A 22,909-nucleotide genomic window follows, 5' to 3' on the forward strand; every position below is an offset into this window, starting at 1 on the left:
CTCCTCCCTCTCAATCCCAGAGGTTTTACACCAACAGGCCCAGACCTCCTCCCAGCTCAGCCCCCCCAGCCAGCCTGCCCGCAACCAGGCATACGCCAATCCGGCCTCAAAACCTCCACTCACCAGGCCCTTACAACCTTCTCACTGCAGCTAGCGAATCAGACAGCCCCCTCCGCACCCCCCACTCCCCGCACGCACTCCTACCCACCCTCCATTTGCCCACATTTCCACCCTCATTCCCACCTCAATTCGCCCGCCAGCCTTCCGGGATCAGGCATCTAACACCCCCACGTCCTCACCAGCCCTCCACCTCCCCTTACGCTGCAATCTCAGCCAGTTCTTCCACTGCTCAGGCCTAGGCGACCCCCACCTACAACCGTACACCACCTCCCCCAAGCCCCTTCTCCCTCATGCCCCCAATGGGATCTCCACAACCCCCCTTCCTCATCTTCACTTCAGTGGAGTTAATATCGCTAAGAAAAAATTAAAATAGCTTCCCCTAAAAGCCTTTTTTAAAAGTAGAAGTCGGCAAAATATTCTGCCATAATCTCAGTCCCAAGGTTCATAGTGAGGGCATGTGGCGGTCTTGATTTTAATTAAGCCCGCTCAACTAGGGTGAGCTTCAAGACTGTTCCCGCTTCAGTAACCACTTAAGCCCCACCAGCCGCCTACCTGCTCCAAACGCCTCTAGCGTGGCCGATCGTCGCTCACCTCCAGCTGGTGGTTGATGCCAAGGGAGCTCCTGAGCAACTGCGAGGGGACGCCAGGCGCGAGACCTTTTATAGATCTCGGGCTCAACGCGGGGGGGTGGGGGGATAGGAACTGACGTGTTCTCGTTCTCCCTGTACCCACCTATCACAGTGTGGTGTGCGGTGACGGGGCAAATTTAAACTTCGCGCCTAGGAACTCAAATTTGGCGCCCAGCCGCAGTGCTTCCGGAGTCAGGTCTATCACTTCCACGGGTGTTGCTTATTTTGTCACAGAAAGCGCTATTTCGCGCCGAGCTCTAGTCCCCGAGCCGGCTTCTGTAGTTTGCCGATCCCTTAATTAACTTTGCGGTGACATGGAAGAACTGGGCTGAATCTTCCCCAAAGCTTCATCTTTGTGAGAATGTGGATAAAGCAAGCCCCGTTCCTTGCCGAAATCGCCCAAACCTCTAAGCCTGTTTGCCTGCCCCCCCCCCACTACTGTGAGCTAGGGGAGATAGGGGAAGGCCACCTAGACCCCTAGATAAGAACAAGGCACCAATCCAACAACACCTGGCAACACTTGCTTCCAGAACAATTGCTTCCAGAACCCTCCAGACCCTGCAGATAGAGGGGTTGGTTACTTGAAGCTTTTTGGCACTCGCTCCGAACACACCAAGAAAAACAAACCGGGGGGCGCCTGGGTGGCTCAGTGGGCTAAAGCCTCTGCTTCGGCTCAGGTCATGATCCCAGCGTCCTGCTCCTGGGATCAAGCCCCAAATCGGGCTCTCTGCTCAGCAAGGAGCCTGCTCCCCGCCCCCCACCGGCCTGCCTCTCTGCCCACTTGTGATCTGTCAAATAAATAAATAAAATCTTAAAAAAAAAAAAAAAAGAAAGAAAGAAGGAAAGAAAAACAAACCGGGAAGTAAATGCTTTCTAGACGATGTTTCTCTGGCAGACGCCCGTTAAGTTTCATAATTTAAGCATGTGCCCAAACGGAACACAAAACCTCCGTGCATGTAGAGATATTAATAATATTGCGTTTATTTCATGCTAGGCACTGTTCCAAGTGTTTTATATGTATTTAATCTTTAAAACACCTCAGAAAGTAGGCAATGTTAGCACTCATTTTATAGAGATCACACGGCTACAAAGTGCCAGCACTGGGATTCGAACTTCAGCGATGGGAGCTCCAGCCCTGCATTATAGAGATTACTCAAAAATAAAATCTTAAGGGATGCCTGGCTGGCTGAGTCAGCTAGGCGTCTGCCTTCGGGTCAGGTCCCGATCTCAGAGTCCTGGGATTGAGCCTCTCCACCCGCCCCCCAACCCTCATGGCTCGGGGCTGAGCATGGAGCCTGCTTCTCTCTCTCCCTCTGCCCCTCCCCTCTGCTCATGCATTCTCCCTAACAAAATCTTTAAATAAAATCTTTTAAAAAATCTAAACTCTTAAGCACCAAACTGCCTATATACATAAAGGTACTTTCTGAATGAGTCGGGAATTGGATAAGAGGGGCTTATCATTATTATAACCCTATCTGTACAACAAACTTGAAAGTTTACCTCTACAAGCCCCTTCTATAAAAATGGGAGCTACGTAACTGTGCCTCAGAGGTTTGGGCAAAGAACCTGAACGTTAGTTGTCATTAATATTAAGAGGCATGGGGGCGCCTGGGTGGCTCAGTGGATTAAAGCCTCTGCCTTCGGCTCAGGTCATGATCCCAGGGTTCTGGGATCGAGCCCCGCATCGGGCTCTCTGCTCGGCAGGGAGCCTGCTTCCTCCTCTCTCTCTCTCTCTGCCTGCCTCTCTGCCTACTTGTGATCTCTATCTGTCAAATAAAAAAAAAATATTAAGAGGCATGTGCTTCAGATAAAAAGGGTTAGGACTGGAATTAAATCTTGTTACCCAAGCTTATTCCAGATCCACAAGCAACTTCTACAGACTTTAGACAGGAGGAGCTGAAGTGGATTGAAAAGGACAGAAAGAGGGGAGGGGTGAGAACCTTTGAATAGGATGCCCGACACCTTTCTTCCCCACCACCTTTTAGGAAACAAACACCCATCTACATCAGGACTTTGAGGGCCAAAACCCACAGAGCTTGGGAGGTAAATTAGCTGAATTTTTTTTTTTTTGTAATGTAAAGCTCTATGCCCCACATGGGGCTTGAACCCACAGTCCCGAGATCGAGTCGCATGACCTACCAACTGAGCCAGCCTAGCACCCCAGAAATATTACTGAAAATTTTTCTCTTTTATTATCTCTGAGAAAACAGAGCTAAACAGTCTGTTCTGGTCCCTGCTACTCTGATATCCTCCCTCATACCTGTGGCAGAGTTCAACCACCACAAAGAACACGACTAGTTCACACGAAGAGTAAGACTACAGCAGTAGCCGAAGCCAGAGCAGTCACAGTCATTACATAAGCCAAACAAAAACCACCATGAATGGGTGTGCTGGGAGTCACAGGCTTTGTCGTCCTCTAACGGATCCCAAGCCCACCCCTCTTCCACACCTGGCTGAGAAAACAAAATAATTCTTAAGATCACAGCTCCACTAGGGAAATATGGTCCTCCAGTTGTTTGGAGATGTTCCAATAGGAGTTTCATCACTGGGTGACCCTGTTTTTCTGTCCAACACTCAATCTCACAGAATACAAAATACATCAGCCATATTAAGGGCAAATCATTCATTTATTGTTTAAAGATCGCAAGACAACATCTGGATTTCTGTAGCACAATTTAAATGTTTTACTTTTCTGATAAAGCAGAGTATAATAGAAAAAACAATTAGTTTCCAGTGATATATCTATAGCTCTATTCAGAATTAAGTCTTCCACAGACATGTTACCTGGAAACAAAAGCCTATTACAATAAGCAAAGCTTCAACCAGAGTGGCTACTTTTCGTGCCAGGAAAAAAAAGTTCATCCCTATAGGAGGAATGATGTGCTATGTAAAATGGCTGTAAGGTCACAGCCTTGAGGGCACTGGAAGTATATTCTCCTATTCCACAGTAAGTAATTTGGTGAATTTCAAACATCAGTTTATCTGCAACCATGCTGGCAACCTCTGACTGGTAGTTCCATCGGGTAAAAAATAAATTAAATCCCTATACTGATGTTTCTTGATTTACATTTTTAAAAGGTACACAGTTCATTTAACATGTAATTCTGGCAAGAATTACATTTGAGACTCCTTGCTCAGATTTTGGTTAACAGTAAGAATCTTTCAGAAATTCAAGTTCTTATTAATCAATAATTTGTCAGCTAGGATACATTCAGGCATCAGCTGCAACTACAGAATAGGTGCACTGCCTCAGCGCTTTGGAAAGACATTATAATCTAGAACACTACTAGCAGACAAAAAAATATCTGTTACTGGAGAGCATAAGTACAGTACAGCAACACAAAACATATATTCATATGTCGGCTTGTTTAAGCCTCAAGCCCTCGATCCTTTGTTGAAATTCAGTAATTGTATTCCTATGGGTTTTAATACCAAGAACTCAAGCTCCAGGAGGGCTAAAGTCTAATTTGTACTCCAAACCACGTAGCAAAGCCACTTGCTACTACTGAGGCTGATCCGTACAGACTTCAATACCAAGTCCAGAAGACAATTATTACATAATACCCGAGAAGGTCTGAAAAATAATTACTCATTTACATAGCTGGTCCTTCAGAGCATTTTACCTCTATCATGTTTTTTGATGAAAGTTATTTAATGTATCGAAGATAACTGTGACTTACTGATCAAATACGTGAATACTTATACTTACCTGGGATTTCATTTCTGCTGAAAGAAATAGGAAGAACAGGACTCACTTAAAAAAAAAAAACAAACTTGAGAAAGGAAGGTAAAAATCTTATCACACACTATCACTTTTGGAAGCAGCATAGAGGGGCAGTCAAAGGTAAAACACTGGTGAAATAGGTCAAAACTAGGCCCCCCAAAAATCTATATTATTATCAATGACAGTACCACAACTATGCCCTGCATAATTAATAATCACTCCTAAGAATTTTCATTTGGCACCAGATGATGTGTTTAAGAGAAACACTCTGGGATATTTAAAATCAGACTTCGTTTTGTTAGCTGAGTTATAGGAGAAACTTTAAAGGAGGGGAAGGGAAGGGAAGGAAATGGGAAACGGACCAGAAAAAAATTTTTGAGTCATCATCTAAACCAACAAAGCACTGATAGCTCCAAACATTAGGTCAGACACTAAAACGACTGATATAGGCTCAAGTGGTTTATAAAACCTATAAAAAAGACTACACCAGCAAAGTCCCCATTAATTTGTAGAGTTCAGAAACTAAAACAAGGAGCAACATTTTAGCTTAAAACCTTATCTCAAGAGAATCATATACACTTCACATGAATAAAAATACCTGAAACCAAACATTTTTAAAAGCTCCAATACCCAAAGTATAAAGAAAAAAATTAATTCAGAAGACTCAATCAATCCATGGAATCACAAAACAGCTGGACAATCTGTATCTCCCCTCCACACTAACCATCCCATGGAAGACCAAGGGAGATCAGACCTTCCAGACCTATGCACCACCTGGTTGCTGCAAAATTCTGTGTAGATTCCTTGTGGAACAGCAGTTTCCCATCTCGTGTCTCTCCCTATCACGCAGGAAGCAAGTCTGGCTGTGCTATTCTATTATCGTTTGTCACCCATCTGCAACATGATACCGTACAGATAAGCAAAAGTACATTATCTAGTTCCCTTTCCCCAGAAGGTTGAGGCTCAGGTATAGGGGCAATCTCCTGTGCATAGTCTTTATTTAGGCCGACTCAGTGACTTCAACAGGCTTAATCATGTGATCAGGTTTGTTGCCAGCTGCATAGTGCTCCCACATCTGTAGATAGAGCCGCTCTAGTTCCATTGTGTATTGTTTGGTGTTGAACAGAGGGCTAGATATTCTCTGCTTCCACACTTTGCCACGAATTTTCTTCAGGCTAGGCAATAAAACAAAAAAGAACCAAGCTTACAAATCAGAGCAGAAAAATTCAGAACCAGCCCTCACAAATTCCTAGTCACCTCTGTGGTAAAATACATGACTGTACTTCACACTGTGTTCTCTTCTGACTGGCCACGCTGACCTCAACGCTGAAAAAGGGAAGGATCACAGCTAACGCAATGCTAACATTTAGAATAATCAAGTTCACCTCCACGTCCTCTGAAAATATTGTTTTTCCTAAAGAAGTATATCCACGAGATCCCATGCTTTCTCCATTTCAGCTCACTTCTACCTTTAAAAGAATTGGCAATCACACATGTCTATTCCCATGTACCAGTTAGAATGTACACTGCTTACCCTTTTCATAAGAGATTTAGCAATATGTGTGTCAAGAAACTTAAATGTTAACAACCCTCTGACCGATCAGTAACACTTTTACATCTATCCAAAAGAAAATGATCAGAGATACAGGCAAACCTGGCCATGCAAAGATGGTCACTGAAGCATCATTTACAATAGCTAAGCAATGAATGTGAGATGAAGTTTTCAGTTTATGAATATTTTAATGAAATAGGAAAAATACTCCAGGGGATAAGAAATATACTATCTCTACTGCCATAATTTTCCACTTACACGTGACTTACTTATTTAGATATTAGCAAAAAGTGTTCCTAGTATCACCAAGACCATGGTTTTATTCAAAATAGGGAAAAGAAGCAATCAGTCCTTCACTGGGAACAGACAGGTAAAGAATTCTCAATTCCTCTTCTGAATATGTAATTTGTGATGACATTCTTCTTCTATGGAGAGAATTACTACCTCAGAGGGAGAAGCTGGAACACTCCTATGCATTTTTAAAAGCAATTAATAAAAAAGTTTTAAAGTTTTTGTGACAGAACTAGTAAAATGGCTATACATTATGTTGGCTTCAACCCAACCATGACTATATTAATGCTACCTTTCAAATAAATGTACTTCTGTGCTCTATTTTTCTAAGTTCTGTAGGTCAACGGGAGAATGGTTGAACTGTGCTACATCCATACAATGAAATACTACTCAGCAATAAAAAAAAAAAAATGAAGTACTGATATAGGCCAACATCAGGGATCGATCTCACAACATTATACTAGGTGAAAAAAACCTATAGAGTGCATACTGTATGGTTTCATTTGTATATGGTTCTAGAAAGGCAAAACTAAGTTATGGGGAAAAAAATTCAGGACAGTAGTAGTTGTCCTGAGGGTTGGTGTGAAGGACCAACTGAGAAGGAATGTGAAGGAACTTTCTGGAGTGATGATAATGTTTCCATACACTGTTACAGGTTTGGGTTACAAAGGTAGGTCTCAAAACTCAAAATTTAAGATTTATGCATTCCACTGTATATAAATTCTGCCTCCAAAATAATATGAAACTCTAAGGATGTCCATTCTTAAGTATACAGGAGTATGGAGGTCTGCAATGTACTTCAAAATGTATCATGTAAGATGGATTGCTATATGGATAAATGAATAGAGGAATAGATACGTGATAAAGCAAGGATAGTAAAGTGTTAGTGGTAAAATCTAGGCAGTAGGTACAGAAGTTTACTGTAAGACTGAAAATTTTTATAACAAAATGTTGGGGGAAAGTATCATATGAAATCAACTAAGCTCCAAAAAAATTTTTAAATACACTAAAACTAAAACATTTACTGTAGTTTTCTCTAGAATGATGGACACAAACCTTAATTTTTTAATGACTGAGCTCAAAATTTTCAATCATTCTTCTTAAATATATGAGATATTCAATGGAGAAGATTTTGAAAATATAAATGCTTAACATCTTCTGAATGCTTACCAAGAACTTTTGTTAAGTGCTTTACATGGAACACCTTTTTTTTTTAACCCTTACATCTCTGCAAGGTAGGTACTATCATGCATCCCCATTTTGCAGACAGAAAAAGCAAGGCACATAGAGACTAACTTGCCCAAGGTCACAAAGCTTGTAAGTGGGAGGGCGTGGATTCAAACCGCCAAACAATCTCTCTAGAATATGCTACTTCTCAGAAAAACAAGAAGAAAAAAAAATTACCCAGAACACCCAAAGAAAAGCCTCATTTAAGAGAGAAACACTACTTCATTGTAGGCTAAAGCACCGCTTATCTAAGCACCACCCCTCTAATTCCCACCCACTTAGGGCACTGAAGTTATGCTGGCATTTTCCCTTAGGCTACAGTGAAGATGTAGCACCCTAATAGGGTCAAAGGTCTGGCTGTTTTCCCTACAGCTCTTCAAATTTTGAGGAAGGGTTGTACCAATTTACTCACTGTCTGAAATGTATGAAAAGGCCAGCACCTGGATGCTCCCTCATCACTGGTATCATACTAAAAATATTTATTTTCTGGCAAATAATGGCTATACTACAATGTTATTTTATATTTGCATTTCTATTACAGAGGTTGAAACTTTCTCTTATTAACCATTTGTATTTCTACTTGAATGAGTTGTCTGTTCATTTCCGTGTTTGGTTTCCTTTTAAGGAATTTAAGATATGAATGTTCTTTGGTCTTTATATAACCAGACTATTATTATTTGACACAGAAACAAAGATTTTCTTTCCCTCTTTGCTTGCCTTTTTATTTTCTTGACTCACTTTTATTCAGCCATTTACTCTTTACATAGTCACACCTATTGATCACTGCTTTTATGGAAGTTCAGAAGTTCTCTCATCTAGAGATCATACAACTAAATCACCTAGTTCATATTATCCTTATTTTATGATTTCATTGTGTAACATCTATATTCTCTCTAAATTTTCCTTATCTATCTCCGTTACCATAAAATTTGTTCACGGAAAAGTTTACTTACTATTCTAGGTCAGTTCCCAGTTTCACAGCTATGTCTTCATATTCTTGTCTATTTTTAGCAATAAGCTCAAGACAACCTAAACAAGTGAGCTGGGAAGCTGCAACACGAGAAGCAAGAGTCTCTCCTGCAAAAAAAAAAAAAAAAAGAAAAAGAAAAGAGAACAGACTGCACATCTGAGGATGTAAACAGCAGTTATTAATGTTGTTTGTTATGTACCCCATACAATGCAGATGAGGAGAATGGAACAGAGTGCTTATACTTAGAACAAAGCTCATTTTTTTATCATCTTGCCCTAAGTGCTGCTTCTAGTACACACAATTTCACCTAAAAAATGTTTCCCCTAAAGGAGGTTTTAAAAGGAACAAGGAAGATTCCAATGATTTATGGGCAACTCACCTGGCATAGTGACCATGGGTGTTCCTGCCCAGAGAACATCCATCCCTGTGGTGTGTCCATTACAAAGGGGAGTGTCCAGGCAGACATCAGCCAGCTGGCCTCTCCTGACATGTTCCTCTTTAGGAGCAACAGGTGAAAAAATGATACGGTTTTGGGGAAGGCCCATGTTTTGCGCATACTGTTGAATATTAGGTTCTCCTACTGCTGGAAACCGCAACAGCCACAGCACACTATTGGGAACACGCTTTAGAATCTAAAATAGGGAAAATAAGAATAGGGTTTTTTTTTAAAAGATTTTATTTATTTATTTGACAGAGATCACAAGTAGGCAGAGAGGTAGGCAGGGAGAGAGTGGGGGAAGCAGGCTCCCCATTGAGCAGAGAGCCCGATGCGGGGCTCGATCCCAGGACTCTGGGATCATGACCTGAGCTGAAGGCAGACGCTTAACCGACTGAGCCACCCAGGCGCCCCAAGAATAGTTTTTAATAACAGTTCTGCCCTTCTCAAGAAAGGCTCTCATAGAGCTCTAATAATTCTACCAGTCTATTCTTGTCACCCAGATAGCAGCCTACGATGAACTTTGTCTTTCCCTCATAGATGAATTAGATCAACTGAATTACAGGTTCCTGTTGTGCTTAGCTGTCCCCAGAGTTCAAAGAAAGAGAAAACTGACGTAAGACACAAAACAAGTTACTAATTGGCAAAATCTGAGGCAGCTGTGTCCTGTGGGAATCATTATTGACAGTGGTTTTTGCTGATGAGCGAGAAATTTTCCATTTCAAATTTTAAATCCCCCAGCATGACACAACAAACAGGATGAGCTCACACTTGCCTGACTACGTGCCTAATCAAGATCAGGTGTCAGCAGACTTTCTGTAAAGGACCAGAGAACAAATATTTTTGGCTTTGCAACCACATGGACTCTGTCATAACTACTCAATTCTGTCCTTGTCACTGGAAAACAGCTACAGACAGTATGTAAACAAGCAGGCGTGACTGTGTGTATAAAAGTTACAGAAACAGGGGCGCCTGGGTGGCTCAGTGGGTTAAATCCTCTGCCTTCAGCTCAGGTCATGATCCCAGGGTCCTGGGATCGAGCCCCACGTTGGGCTCTCTGCTCAGGGGGGAGTCGGCTTCCTCCTTTCTCTCTGCCTGCCTCTCTGCCTACTTATGATCTCTGTCAAATAAATAAAATCTTAAAAAAAAAAAGTTACAGAAACAGGCAGTGTGTCAGATGTAGCCCATAGGCCGCAATTTGCCAATCCGGATTTAGACCTGCATCTATTCAATGTTACCGCACAAGTTTACTATCCCTTCCCTGAGAGGCATGAGAAGAGATGAATTTCAGAATCTGGGATACTTTAGATTTTTTTTAAAATAGTACATAAAAAATAGTATTATATAACACTCTCAGCAGCAACTCTCTGTAAACAAACACATTAGTACCTCTGCTTTGAGATGTACAAATATTCCTACTGAATGGAACATATAAAAGACCAAAAGACAACCTAACATCATTTCAAGTAGTTTTGCTATCAAATAAATTTGCCACAAACTTCTGAAAAAAGCTTCTGGTTTTTGGACTTTTTTGAACACTGGGAAGTAAAGGTTAAGGGACAGTAAGCCTGTATTCACCTGCTTCTCTTCCACCCATACTTCTCCTTGAAAAAAAGAAAAAAAATACAAAGAAAAACCCCACCCCAATATCAAAAAGAAAATGAACCAGCAATTATCTCTATTTCAACCCAGTGGAGTAAGAGCCAGTTACGGATAGTCAAGTTTAGAACTTTCAGAGGTCCTGCTTATGCAAACTGGTCCGATGAACTGACCGAGAGGCAATGGCAAAAACCAATTCCTTCGTGATCAAAACTCTACAATACTGGGAGACTGTCACACATGGCTGGATGTGGACATGATGCTTTTGCTATCAGTTTAGACCATGGGTTGGTAAACTATAACCTGTAAGCCAAATCTGGCATATTTTCTGTTTTGGTAAATAAAACTTAACTGGAACATATTTATACTCCTACATTTACATAATGTCTATGGTGCTTGCCTGCTCCAAATGGCAGAGTTAAGCAAATGCAATAGAGTATGAACTGAAAAAAACAAAAATAATTACCATCTGGCCCTTTAAAACAAAGTTTGTTGATCCCTGGTTTTGAATACATAAGTTAAAAAGGTTCTTAACATGATATTTATACACTGGAAGGAAAAATCAAGGGGCACCTGGGTGGCTCAGGTCATGATCCCTGGGATTAAGTCCCGCATTGGGCTCCTTGCTCGGTGGGAAGCCTGCTGCTCTCTCTCCCACTCCCCCTACTTCTGTTCCCTCTCTAGCTGTGTCTCTCTCTCTGCCAAATAAATAAATAAAATAAAATAGGGCTGCTGGGTGGCTCGGTTGGTTGGGCAACTGCCTTCGACTCAGATCATGATCCTGGAGTCCCAGGATCACGTCCCGCATCAGGCTCCCAGCTCTGTGGGGAATCTGCTTCTCCCTCTGACCTTCTCCCCTCTCATCTCTCTCTCAAATGGATAAATAAAACCTTAAAAAATAAAATAAAATAAAAATACTGTGTCAACTATACTAAAAAAAAATTTTAATTAAAAAAAAAAATCAAAAATGGCTGAAAAATCTACTCTTTTGTAGAAATGAGCACAACAGCTCCTGAATGGAAGTGGAGGGCAGCCTTAGCAACATGGTCTACATAATCTCTACGTGTCTCTAGACATGAATAATGAATCTACCCATACTCACATTTGCCCACATCTGCAAAGTAGAAGGGTCGATTTTGTATAACTGATTAAAATTACAGTACACAATGGCATCTTCTGGTAACCCATACTGAGAACGTGTGGTTACAATGATGGTACGAGGAACCTCTTCTCCAGTGGCAGCTTTATTGTTGATCTGGAACATGAAAAACAATACGTGTTTATATTTAAAGCCATTTATACTTAAAACCAGCAGCGTCTGGTATTTTTTAACTAATGAAGAATCCTTGGGGTGCCAGGTGGCTCAGCAGGTTGGGCATATGACTCCTGGTTTCAGCTCAGGTCACGATCTCAGGGTTTTCAGACTCCGAGGCTAGCGGTGAGTTGGCTTGAGGACTTTCTCTCTCCTCACTCTGCCCCTCCCCCAACCTGTTCTCATACACACATGCACACGCTCTCTCAAATAACTATCTTTTTTTTTTTTTAAAGATTTTATTTATTTACTTGACTGACAGAGATTCCAAGTAGGCAGAGAGGTAGGCAGAGAGAGAGGAGGAAGCAGGCTCCCTGCTGAGCAGGGAGCCTGATGCAGGGCTCAATCCCAGGACCCTGGAATCATGACCTGAGCAGAAGGCAGAGGCTTTAACCCACTCAGCCACTCAGGCACCCCTCAAATAACTATCTTTAAAAAAAAAAAAAAAAAAAGAAAGAAACCTTAAGATGCCAAATAGTATAACCATTAAAAATTACGTCATTTGAACTATGAAAAAATATTCATGACATATTAAGTCAAAAAACGGAAAATGTTACAGTATTATCTTAATGGGGGGGGGAACCACTCCACACCTTCAAACTTATGACTCAAGCCAAAAAGTTCTTTTCAAAACCTTATTCCAACAGCAAGCTTTGCTTATTTTTTTTAGATTTTATTACACACACACACACAGCTAGAGAGGGAACAGAAATGGAGAGAAGCAGGCTTCCCATGGAGCAGGGAGCCCAATGCGGGGCTCGATCCCAGCATCCCAGGATCATGACCTGAGCTGATGGCAGACACTTAATGACTGAGCCATCCAGGCACCCCTTCTGCTTATTTTTAATGAATGAAATGTCCTTTTCTAAATCACACCCACCCTTGGAGGCTAAACTTATTCCTCCAAACGATCTCTCCTGCATCTCCTCACACTGATGATCACTATTTTTAAGTATCTACGTATACAATTAATTACAGTCTTACCTTACAATTCCCACACATCTGGGTACTGCGTTAAACTGTTATATAACTATTCCAAGTATGCATGGACATTTCATACATTTGGGCATTGTGTTCTAAACTCAAAATTCTTTGTCCCTGTGCATTTCAAGAATTATACACATTTTTTTCTTAAGTCAAACATGTCTGTCCTATTTCAAATGGCAGTTAATCAGAGATTAAGAGAAAACACACCATCCTTTTAGCCCAATACACACTGTAAGTGACTATTATCAATTCCTTTGCCTTAACAGGAGCTAACCTGAGAGAAGAGTTCATTTTGAGCACCTTTAGTATAAACTGTTACACCACTAAAACTTTTAACTCCTGAGAGATCCTTGCCTTATAATCTTGACAGAGCTACATACTCACTTACTCCAATATGCAATATATATTTACTGAACACATAGTACATTACTGTGATTAAGACATAGACCCTAAAGGAATTCAGTTCAACAGAGAATATACAAACACAAGAATGATAACATGCTGTGCTGGATATAAAATACATCCCAGGTATTACAGAAGCAGAAAAGACAAGTAGCACAGAACAGGAAAGGTGAGATTAGCAGATTAGTGATAAGGACAGGAATGGATTCCTGGAGGAACTATCTGAACTAAAAAGTCTTAAAAGGAAGGAAGACTTAACTAGGGAAAGAATGAGTAACAGAAGCAAGAAACTGTATGCAGTACAGATAATTATTCACTGTTGATAAGAAAGCCACAGGCAAGGAGTAAGAAACATATTGTTAACCAAGTAGACCCTCATTAAGTGACCTACTGGCTGAATCCAAGAGACTTTTAAAATAAGACAAATTGAGGGGCACCTGGGTGGCCGAGTTGGTTAAGCGTCTACCTTCGGCTTAGGTCATGATCCCAGGGTCCTGGGATCGAGTCCTGAATCAGTCTCCCCGCTCAGCAGGGAGCCTGCTTTTCCCTCTCCTCCCTGCTTATGCTCTGTATCTCTGTCTCTCGCTCTCTCAAGTAAATAAAATCTTTAAAAAAATAAAATAATAAAGTAAGACAAATCTATGTAAGATGCCAATTTCCACTGAACTCAATTCCTCAACTATGAAACAGGGATAATGATACTTACACCTCCTGGAGTTATTATGAGACTTAAAGGAGATAAAAGAATACCTGGTGGTACATATTATGCTCTATTCTCTCCTCACCTGGGTAGTTGCTAGTCCATTGCTAATACTGAACCCATTAATTGTTATCTGAATTTGCCCTCTGTTAATCATCTCGATAACTGCTTCCGCAATGGTATTCATAGGAATAACAGGCATATTAAGAGCTGTATTACTGCTGTCACCATTGTCTCCTCCATCAGGACACTTCATCTATAAGGAAAAAATGACAAAATGTATTAGGGATAAGATCCCAAATGCAGATAACTTCATTTCAATGACAATATTGACCAGGTTCTGACCTTGACAATTTTCACATCCGGCAGACTATCAAGAAATGCTTTGAGGTCGATGCCATTAAGAACAATCCGATTATCATAGATGTGACCATTGGACTTAAAATCGATGACTGCTTTTTTCTAATTAAAAAAAAAAGGTTTGAGACAAATCTTTTAGGATGCATAGGGACAACAACAAAGAAATGACTACAGTTCTTTGCAACATCCACATAGCACTGTTTTTCTACCTACCTTCAAGTGAGGGAACATATTAGCGTGATCACCAATAAAGAAAGTATGGGGCATATAAGCCAGTTTCTCAGAATACTGCTCAGCAACTTCAGCTGGTGACGTTTCCTGATCAGTGATGATGTAGTCCATGAAAAGTGCACCACTAGTCCCAGGGTATCCCAGCCACATGGCCTAGAAGAAAAAAGAAACCAGGCCAAAACCTAAAAATTTTCATCAAAAGAGTTCAAAACCAAATAAACATACAAGGAGGGTTGACTTCTTTAGCCAAGAGGGATGATGTAGTATCTCAGACTACCTTTCGAAGTGTTAAACGTTTTTCCAATTTACAATACCAAACAACTGTTTGTACTCAACCATGAACTGCGTGTCTCTATACATGTGCCTGTGCATACTGTATTCAACACTCAAAATTCTTTATCCCTGTACATTTCAAGAACCATACTTTTTTTCTTAAGTCAAGCATGTCTGTTGTTTCAAATGCCAGGTAACTGGGGGGTCGGGGGTAGCAGAAATCACTGTCTTTTTAGCTCAATAAACATTGTGAGCAATTACTATTTAGTTCCTTTACCTGAATAGGAGCAGGCCTGAGAGCAAAGAGTTCATTTCGAGCACCCTTGGTATAACCATTCATATTTACAAGGATGTGTATGCCATCCTGATGGATGCGATCAGCTGCTTTTCCATTGCATGGAATCTGTGGAATAAAAAAAAAGAACTATGTGTAATCTCAAACTAATTCAATTAGCTTTAATGGCAAATAGAATTCAGAGTCATAGGTGCAAAACACAGTAACACAAATTACATTAATGCAGCATAAAAATATGGCTAAGTGCCATTAAAATGGGCCCAAAACATTACAGAAACAGAATACTCAGGAAGCGGAGTTCACTCTATATTGAACCTATGAATAACAAGACTTCATAGAGGATTGGTGTTTGAAATGGGCCTTCAAAGATGAATAAGAGTTTGAGGCAGTTGGACAGAACAGAATCTCAATAGAGAACAGAATGAATAAAGAACCAGAGTAAAGTGCATGGTAGATTTTGAAAATGCTGAGTAGATCACTTCTGTCTGGTATAAGGTATATATGAGGGCAAATGGCAGGTGAAAAGCATTGGCAAACATGGCTGTGCTCAGACTTAGATTGTGAAGGCTGGGGTGGCCGGGTGGCTCAGTCAAGCGTCCAACTCTTGATTTTCGCTCAGGTCATGATCGTAGGTTCATGAGATGGATCCCTATGTCGGGCTCCGCACTCAGCACGGAGTCTGCTTGAGATTCTCTCCCTCTGTCTCTCCCCATCCCAACTCGAGCCCTCTCTCTAAATAAATAAATTTAAAAAAAGAAAGAAGGACTGTGAAGGCCCTGCTGAAGAGTTTAGACTCCACAGTCAATAAGCAGTGGGTCCCTGAACGTCTCAGATGTGGAGGACAGTATGCTTCTTGGTCAGAGTCTAAACGCTATATCAGAAAGGGTTAAGTATACTCCCAAAGCAACAGCTACATTGCTAAAAATGTTGGTACACACTATTTACTAAATGACAAGGATCTCACAACCCTTCTGCTGGAACTTCAATGATTCATGTATCAATTACTAGATATACCAAACATTGCATATCCCTTTTAGTCACCAAAGTGACCCACAGAATCTATAAAGAAAAACCTCTAAACCGAGCAAATTAATTCCTCCACAGGTTTCAATCTTAATTTTGTTCAAAGCGTTTATTTACTGGGCGCCTGGGTGGCTTAGTGGGTTAAACCTCTGCCTTCGGCTCAGGTCATGATCTCAGGGTCCTGGGATCAAGTCCTGCATCGGGCTCTCTGCTCAGCGGGGCGCCTGCTTCCCCCTCTCTCTGCCTGCCTCTCTGCCTACTTGTGATCTCTCTGTCAAATAAATAAATAAAATCTTAAAAAAAAGATTTACTTATTTCACATAAAGACAGACAGTACAAGCAGGGGGAGCAGCAGGCAGAGGGAGCAGATTCCCCCGAGCAGGGAGCCCGATGCAGGACTCGATCCCAGAACCCTGAAATCATGATCTGAGCCAAAGGCAGCCACTTAACCAACTGAGCCACCCAGGCGCCCTCAATCTTAAATTTATCATAAAATTGATGCTCCTAAAAATAACAATAGAGCAAGTACAGAAATAAAGATAACCAAAGGCAAATGCCCACAAAAACAGATGAACCATGATGAACCCTAGAATTCCTCTATTTTCTTTAAATAACCTATTTATTCCTCTTCCAAGGCAGCATTTCCTGAAGAGTTCTATGTCCAAGCACAAATAGATCCCATTTTGATTTCATTTGCAACGTCAGCACAATCCACACTGATTACAAATGTAAATGATCAGAGAAATAAGACCACAGTAATTATCCATATGTAATGACTGATGTTAAATACTGGTCATGAAAAATACAAGCTACACACCAATAGTTTCATTCACTATTTGTTTTAAATTAAAAGCCTGAAGTGTAGGAGTTTCGCCTACCTGAGAGAGATCAATGAAATGATTGGCTTCTGCCATCACTTTCACTCTGAAGTTTGTGCCATCATCTGGGCTCAGGGCGTAACAGAATACCTGAAGGGCAGCACACAATGTATTTAAAAACCTCGGCTTAACAAGATACAGAAGCAACCACCGATATGTCCATCAAGAGATGATTGGATAAAGAATACACAGAGGGTGTTGGCATACACGCATGCATACATACAATGGAGCCATAGAAAAGAAGGAAATCTTGCCATTCACAACAACATGGATGGAATTAGAAAATATTATTCTAAGTGAAATATGTCAGACAGAAAAAGACAAGTACCATATGATTTCACTTACATATGGAATTATAAAACACAAATGACCAAACAAAAAATACACAGAAACAGACTCCTAAGTACAGAGAACAAAATGGTGGTTGCCAGAGGGAAGAGGTGAGGAGAATGGGTAAAATGGGTGAACGGGATTAAGATGTACAAACTCCATCCCTGTGACTTATTTTCTAACTGGAAAAGTACAGCATAGGGAATTCAGTCAACATTTAATGACTTTATATGGTAACAGACAGTAACTACACTTACTGTGGTGAGCATTTCATAATGAACGAATGTGAATCACTATGTTGTACACCTGAAACTAATGTAATACTGTATGTCAACTGTATTTCAATTAAAAAATTAAAATTAAATGTAAAGCTAATCTTGGCTCAAATCTTTCAAAAAAGACACTGACTGACCTTAACACCTAATGGCGATGATAAAGCCAGAAATATTTTTTGTTGTTGTTTTTTTTTTAAATAAAACAAATAGTGTCTCTAGGGAAATACTAGTCTTACCTCAAATTTATCAGGATTGTGCATGCCTGGAATAGACTGCATAAGGTGAGAAGTAGGATGATTCCCAAAGTCAGAACTCACATATCCTACACGCAGCCGACCATCACTAAGCTTCAAGTCTTTTGGATGTTCATATGGTGGTTTATGAAGGACATTAATCTACCAACAGAAACCAATGCCTGTTAGTATAGTTGAATCTATACATAAATATTCATCTAGGAAAACTGATAAAAAACAAAACAAGCCTGTACTTTCCATCTGTTGGAAATGGTTTGCCCAGAATACTTAAGTCATACAGCCAATTCAATCCAATCTTAGCAGTTTATATAATATGCTTCATATTCTGACCTGTTCCTGAGGCCTAAGAAGTAGCTTGAGCAAATCTAAAACTTGGAGAAAGCTCGAGGCAGTGTGGACAGAGCATGACATACCCTGCATTTTAGAAAATTCTATAGGGAAGCATTTCTAAAACACAGAATTACATTTAGCACTCTAATCCATTCTGCTGAGCAAACTGTCATCTTTGATCAAGTACTGCTCTAATTCTCAAAGCAGAGTATAAAATACCAAACACTTTTATTAAACATTATGGCTTTCAAACACCAGCCCTCTACTGTTAGAATTCCACCCTAGGGGATGGAAGGGGTCATGACTGAGACATGGTATCTCTGGGGTATCTCGTTTCTCAGCATGGGTTGTGTTCACCTTATAGTAAGTAACTCAAGAAACCACATACATATGACTGATTCACGTCATCTTCTGTATCTGTACTTTATTGTGAAACAGAAAGATTGAGACAAAACAATCGTACCTTATCCAAGCAGAGGTTTCCATGCCTCTCAGCAATAGCCTTCCTGAAGCCGTGAGAAAGAGGGTATAGCATACTATGATGAGGGTGCACAGAAGGCAACCTGTTCTTCTCTAGCTGGTCAGCCACAATACTGACCAACTTCTTCATTCGCTCATCATAGTCTGTCCAGTCACAGACAATCTAGAGGAGGCAAGAAGCAGTTACTACCCAGAGGCACCTGGGTGGCTCAGGTGATTGGGCATCTGCCTTTGGCTCAGGTTGTGATCCCGGGGTCCTGGGATGGAGCCCCATGTCGGTCTCCCTGCTCAGTGGGGAGCCTGCTTCTCCCTCTCCCTCTGCCATCTCCGCCCCACCTCTCCCCCACCCCCCAGCCTGTGCTCTCTGGCTCTGTCAAATAAAGTCTTGGGGGGAAAAAAAAGTTATTTCCCAGAAAACCCTATTCCAAGATTTAACATTTTACATGACTTCGGCCTAATATAACTTCAGATAACCCTTTAGAAAATAGTTTGTTTAAAGCTCTCTGGCCAGGCTTGGATTAATGTGGCACATAACAATTAAAAAGTGATTGCCACACCAAAACCCAATTACTGGCCTGTTATTCTTTACCTGCAGGCAATGAGCCAAGTTACAATAAGCATCAGGAAAATCAGGCTTCAGTTTCAGAGCAGTGCGGTAGGAAGCAATCGCTTCTGGAATATTCCCTGAATCCTGGAAATAAGTAAAGTGGGATGGTTAAAAGTTTTGCTACAATTAAACATTAGGTGCTTAGATGCACGTATTATAATCAACAGTAGTAACCTTATGAATGGAAGCCAAATTGCTGTGGGCATCTGCAAACGCAGGGTTAATCTGAATGGCACGAGTGTAACACTGCAAAGCTCCCTGAACATCCTGCATCTCCTTTAGAGTGTTTCCCATGTTCGAGTAGGCATCAGCAAAGGTAGGACTAATTCTAAAAGAGAAAACGAAGATTTTCTTCTTCTAGTACAAAAACCTTTAACTCCCTGTAATGTTAGTCTATGGTTATTAAAAGTCATCTTAACACAAGCCAAATGTGCCACAGGCCAAACATTTAAAAATGTAAAGGAAAAAAAAAAATTAGACAGTGAGGATCTTACCGAATAGCCTCCTTATAATGCATCAGAGCTTCCTGAAGTTTTCCCTGCTGCTGCAGTACACTTGCTAAATTTGAATGAGCAGCAGCAAACTCTGGGAAGACCTACAGAGTCAAGATGACATCCGAGGTTTAAAAAAAACTTCTAAACCAGCAGTAAAAACTTACCACGGTAAGAACTTTGCTCAAGTATCTTTATATCCCTACATTTCTGTCTACCTTCTCCAAGTCTCCTCATTCTTCAAAATCAAGTGACTCAAATTCTACCGCTTCCTTTATTTTTTACCTCTCCTTGTTTCCAAAGGTGAGGAGGTAAGACCTCTCCTCATCCAGCTTATGCCGATTACTCCAGCATCTCTCTTTTCTAAAATCTCGGTCTCTTATTAAACTCCTACCACAACCACCACCCACCATTACAGCCATCAGGCACTGAAATTATGGACTTATTTGTAACCTCTCTTGAACTGTGAACTCAGTTTAACTTTTCCGTGTAGCTCTACCTGCCCATAAAATAACAAACTCAACATAGAGACTTCCCTGAATGTCACACAAGACTTCACTCAGACCTTAGATACTCAATTACTGGTTCAAAGAATGATTCAACCACTGTTTTTACAAAAGAGGTGGATGACATGGCAAACTTTAACTGCCTTTCCTCTATTAACACACAGAAAAAATATCCAGCCACACCACCCTGAACATACTTCCAATGCTTTACGATATAAGCGAACAGCCTCTTCAATGTTTCCCTGTTCTCTTTTGATATTGGCTAGGTTATTCAGAGAGTCTGCATGGGTGGGACACAGCCGGAGAGCTGTATTATAACAATCTTCTGCTTCGGCAACCTAGAAAATGAAACAAATTATTCAACACCTATACGGAGGAATCACAGAGCCACCACAGATGTTATTCCAACAACTGCTTAATTAAGCCTAATGGCTGATAATATTCTAGAAAATAGGTATTTTTGCTATTCTCTCAACCAAAACTTGAAAGTAAAACAATTCACCACTCCGATACTTAATAGCAATAGGTACAGAAACAGCTTTTTAATCCTACCAGGTAACAAAGAAATAGACTGAATAAATGTCCTTACACTGCCCTTCTCTTTGAGTGCATTGGCTAGGTTGCAGTAGGCATCAGGGAAATGTGGTTGCAGTTCAATAGCTCGCCTGTAGGTGTCTATTGCCAGATCTATCAGGCCTTGCTCATAGTATACACAAGCCAGGTTGCCGTGCACCACTGCATGATTTGGACTCAAGCTTAGGGCACGAAGGTAAGCTGCCACAGCTCTGTAAATAAAAAAAAAACATACACACACACACACACACACAATGCAACTAACTTTTAATGGATGCTTTGTTACAATTAATTCAAGCTATACCAAAGTATATCAATTAATTATAATTCATGCTATACTATACTTAACCTCACATCAACATTCCACCTTAATAAAAATGTATTTTTACACTGAAAAATTTTCTATTTCCACATAAGAAATCAGCTCTCCCCTAACAAAAAAAAAAAGAGGTCAAAAAGTCAGGATTTACTGTAGAGCTACACACTTAGCCTTTGGAATCAGATCAAAGAAATAATTTAGTCTAAAAGATAACCACTTCAACAGGTTTACAATAAAAGAAATTTCAATTAAATTCCCAGTGAGAAGGATAATGGCTTGGAGGAAAGCCAGCAATGAAAAGTCAGGCAACAATGCCTCTAAATAAAAGGTAACACAGCAGACATGATGAGGGAAAAGCAACATACTAGAAAAGGAAAATGTATTTCAATGGACCACTGTCATCATTTTAGTCCAAAGGCTCAAGTGCCAATACAACAAACACTCAAGAAAATGTATCAAATAGAACATTCTCTCACCTGTCAAATATCCGTGCCTCTTTCAAGACATTTCCTAAATTGATATAAGCATCCAGAAAATTGGGGTCAAGGGTGACAGCCTAAAAATTACAAGACAGCTACTCAGAGACAAGTTAAGATTTCAGATTACACTTGCCAATTACAATTTTTTATTCTGAGATAATTTTAGGCCTCCAATTACATATTCCAGTATAGTTAAATCTTATTTCTTTCACTTAAAAAAAAAAAAACCCATATAGGGGCGTCTGGCTGACTCAGTCGGAGCATGCAACTCTTGATCTCAGCATTGTGTGTTTGAGCTCCACACTGGGTGGAGAAATTATGAAACAAACTTTTAAAAACCGTTATTTTAGTACCCACTCATTATTCACAAACCTCAATGTTATCAAAATAACTTGTGTAATGGGAGAGCACAATGTGTCCTGAAGGGAAAAATTTTAAACTGGGTCTCCTCCAATTTTACTGAGCTAAATACTTCTAACGGTGGGCCCTATCTTATTTAAGATTAATTAGCCTAACTCTTCTAGGAGCGCCTGGCTGGCTCAGTGTGTGCAACATGTGACTCTTGATCTCAGGACTATGGGTTTGAGCCCCATGTTGGGTGTAGAGATTACTTTAAAATAAAATCTTAAAAGTGTGCCTGGGTGGCTTAGTCGGTTAAGTGTTCAACTCTTGATTTTGGCTCAGGTCATGATCTCAGGGTTTTGAGATCAAGCCCCACATCAGGCTCTACGCTGGGCTTGGAGCCTCCTTAAGATTCTCTCCCTCTTTGTCTGCCCCCTCCCCACCTCAAAAAATTAAATGAACAGGGGCGCCTGGGTGGCTCAGTGGGTTAAAGCCTCTGCCTTCGGCTCAGGTCATGATCCCAGTGTCCTGGGATCGAGCCCCACATCGGGCTCTCTGCTCAGCAGGGAGCCTGCTTCCTCCTCTCTCTCTGCCTGCCTCTCTGCCTACTTGTGATCTCTGCCTATCAAATAAATAAATTTAAAAAAATTAAATGAATAAAAAATAAAATCTTTTAAAAAAAATCCTAACTCTTCTAAAACATAATGGCAGGAAGAAACAGCAGCAGGCTCTAACTGAAAAGGGAAATATATAGCTCATTAATAAAGTCTACATACTCAGTAAGACCTTAGTAAGATATGTAATTAGAGCTACACACTTAGTCAGATACATTACTTCAAGGAGATACTAACCATTAAATGGTTTTATCCAAATAAATCTGAAGTTGTTTTAAAATATGGCCAGATATAACCAGA

The 22,909-nt window shown here is 40.6% G+C and overlaps 1 protein-coding gene across 2 annotated transcripts in view; it reads right to left on the reverse strand.

The window, feature by feature from the left end:
• Positions 1–4,538: 4,538 nt before the first annotated feature.
• LOC111161042 (O-linked N-acetylglucosamine (GlcNAc) transferase) overlaps positions 4,539–22,909 on the reverse strand; it is a 34,095-nt gene continuing 15,724 nt past the window's right edge. For both annotated transcript variants that reach the window (XM_022524494.1, XM_022524493.1), the window contains exons 6-22: positions 21,651–21,730; positions 20,872–21,067; positions 20,480–20,620; positions 19,780–19,880; positions 19,460–19,613; positions 19,268–19,369; positions 18,662–18,841; positions 17,851–18,009; positions 17,010–17,099; positions 15,091–15,216; positions 14,523–14,693; positions 14,295–14,411; positions 14,035–14,205; positions 11,651–11,803; positions 8,893–9,145; positions 8,497–8,620; positions 4,539–5,648 (exon numbers count right to left, since the gene is read on the reverse strand). In XM_022524494.1, the coding sequence (XP_022380202.1) occupies positions 5,474–5,648; positions 8,497–8,620; positions 8,893–9,145; positions 11,651–11,803; positions 14,035–14,205; positions 14,295–14,411; positions 14,523–14,693; positions 15,091–15,216; positions 17,010–17,099; positions 17,851–18,009; positions 18,662–18,841; positions 19,268–19,369; positions 19,460–19,613; positions 19,780–19,880; positions 20,480–20,620; positions 20,872–21,067; positions 21,651–21,730 (2,493 nt within the window). In that variant the 3' untranslated portion in view covers positions 4,539–5,473. The remainder of the gene's footprint in view (positions 5,649–8,496; positions 8,621–8,892; positions 9,146–11,650; positions 11,804–14,034; positions 14,206–14,294; positions 14,412–14,522; positions 14,694–15,090; positions 15,217–17,009; positions 17,100–17,850; positions 18,010–18,661; positions 18,842–19,267; positions 19,370–19,459; positions 19,614–19,779; positions 19,881–20,479; positions 20,621–20,871; positions 21,068–21,650; positions 21,731–22,909) is intronic.

Source organism: Enhydra lutris, unplaced genomic scaffold (assembly GCF_002288905.1).
Source record: "Enhydra lutris kenyoni isolate GAN:26980312 unplaced genomic scaffold, ASM228890v2 scaffoldscaffold81, whole genome shotgun sequence".
Lineage (NCBI taxonomy): Eukaryota > Metazoa > Chordata > Mammalia > Carnivora > Mustelidae > Enhydra > Enhydra lutris.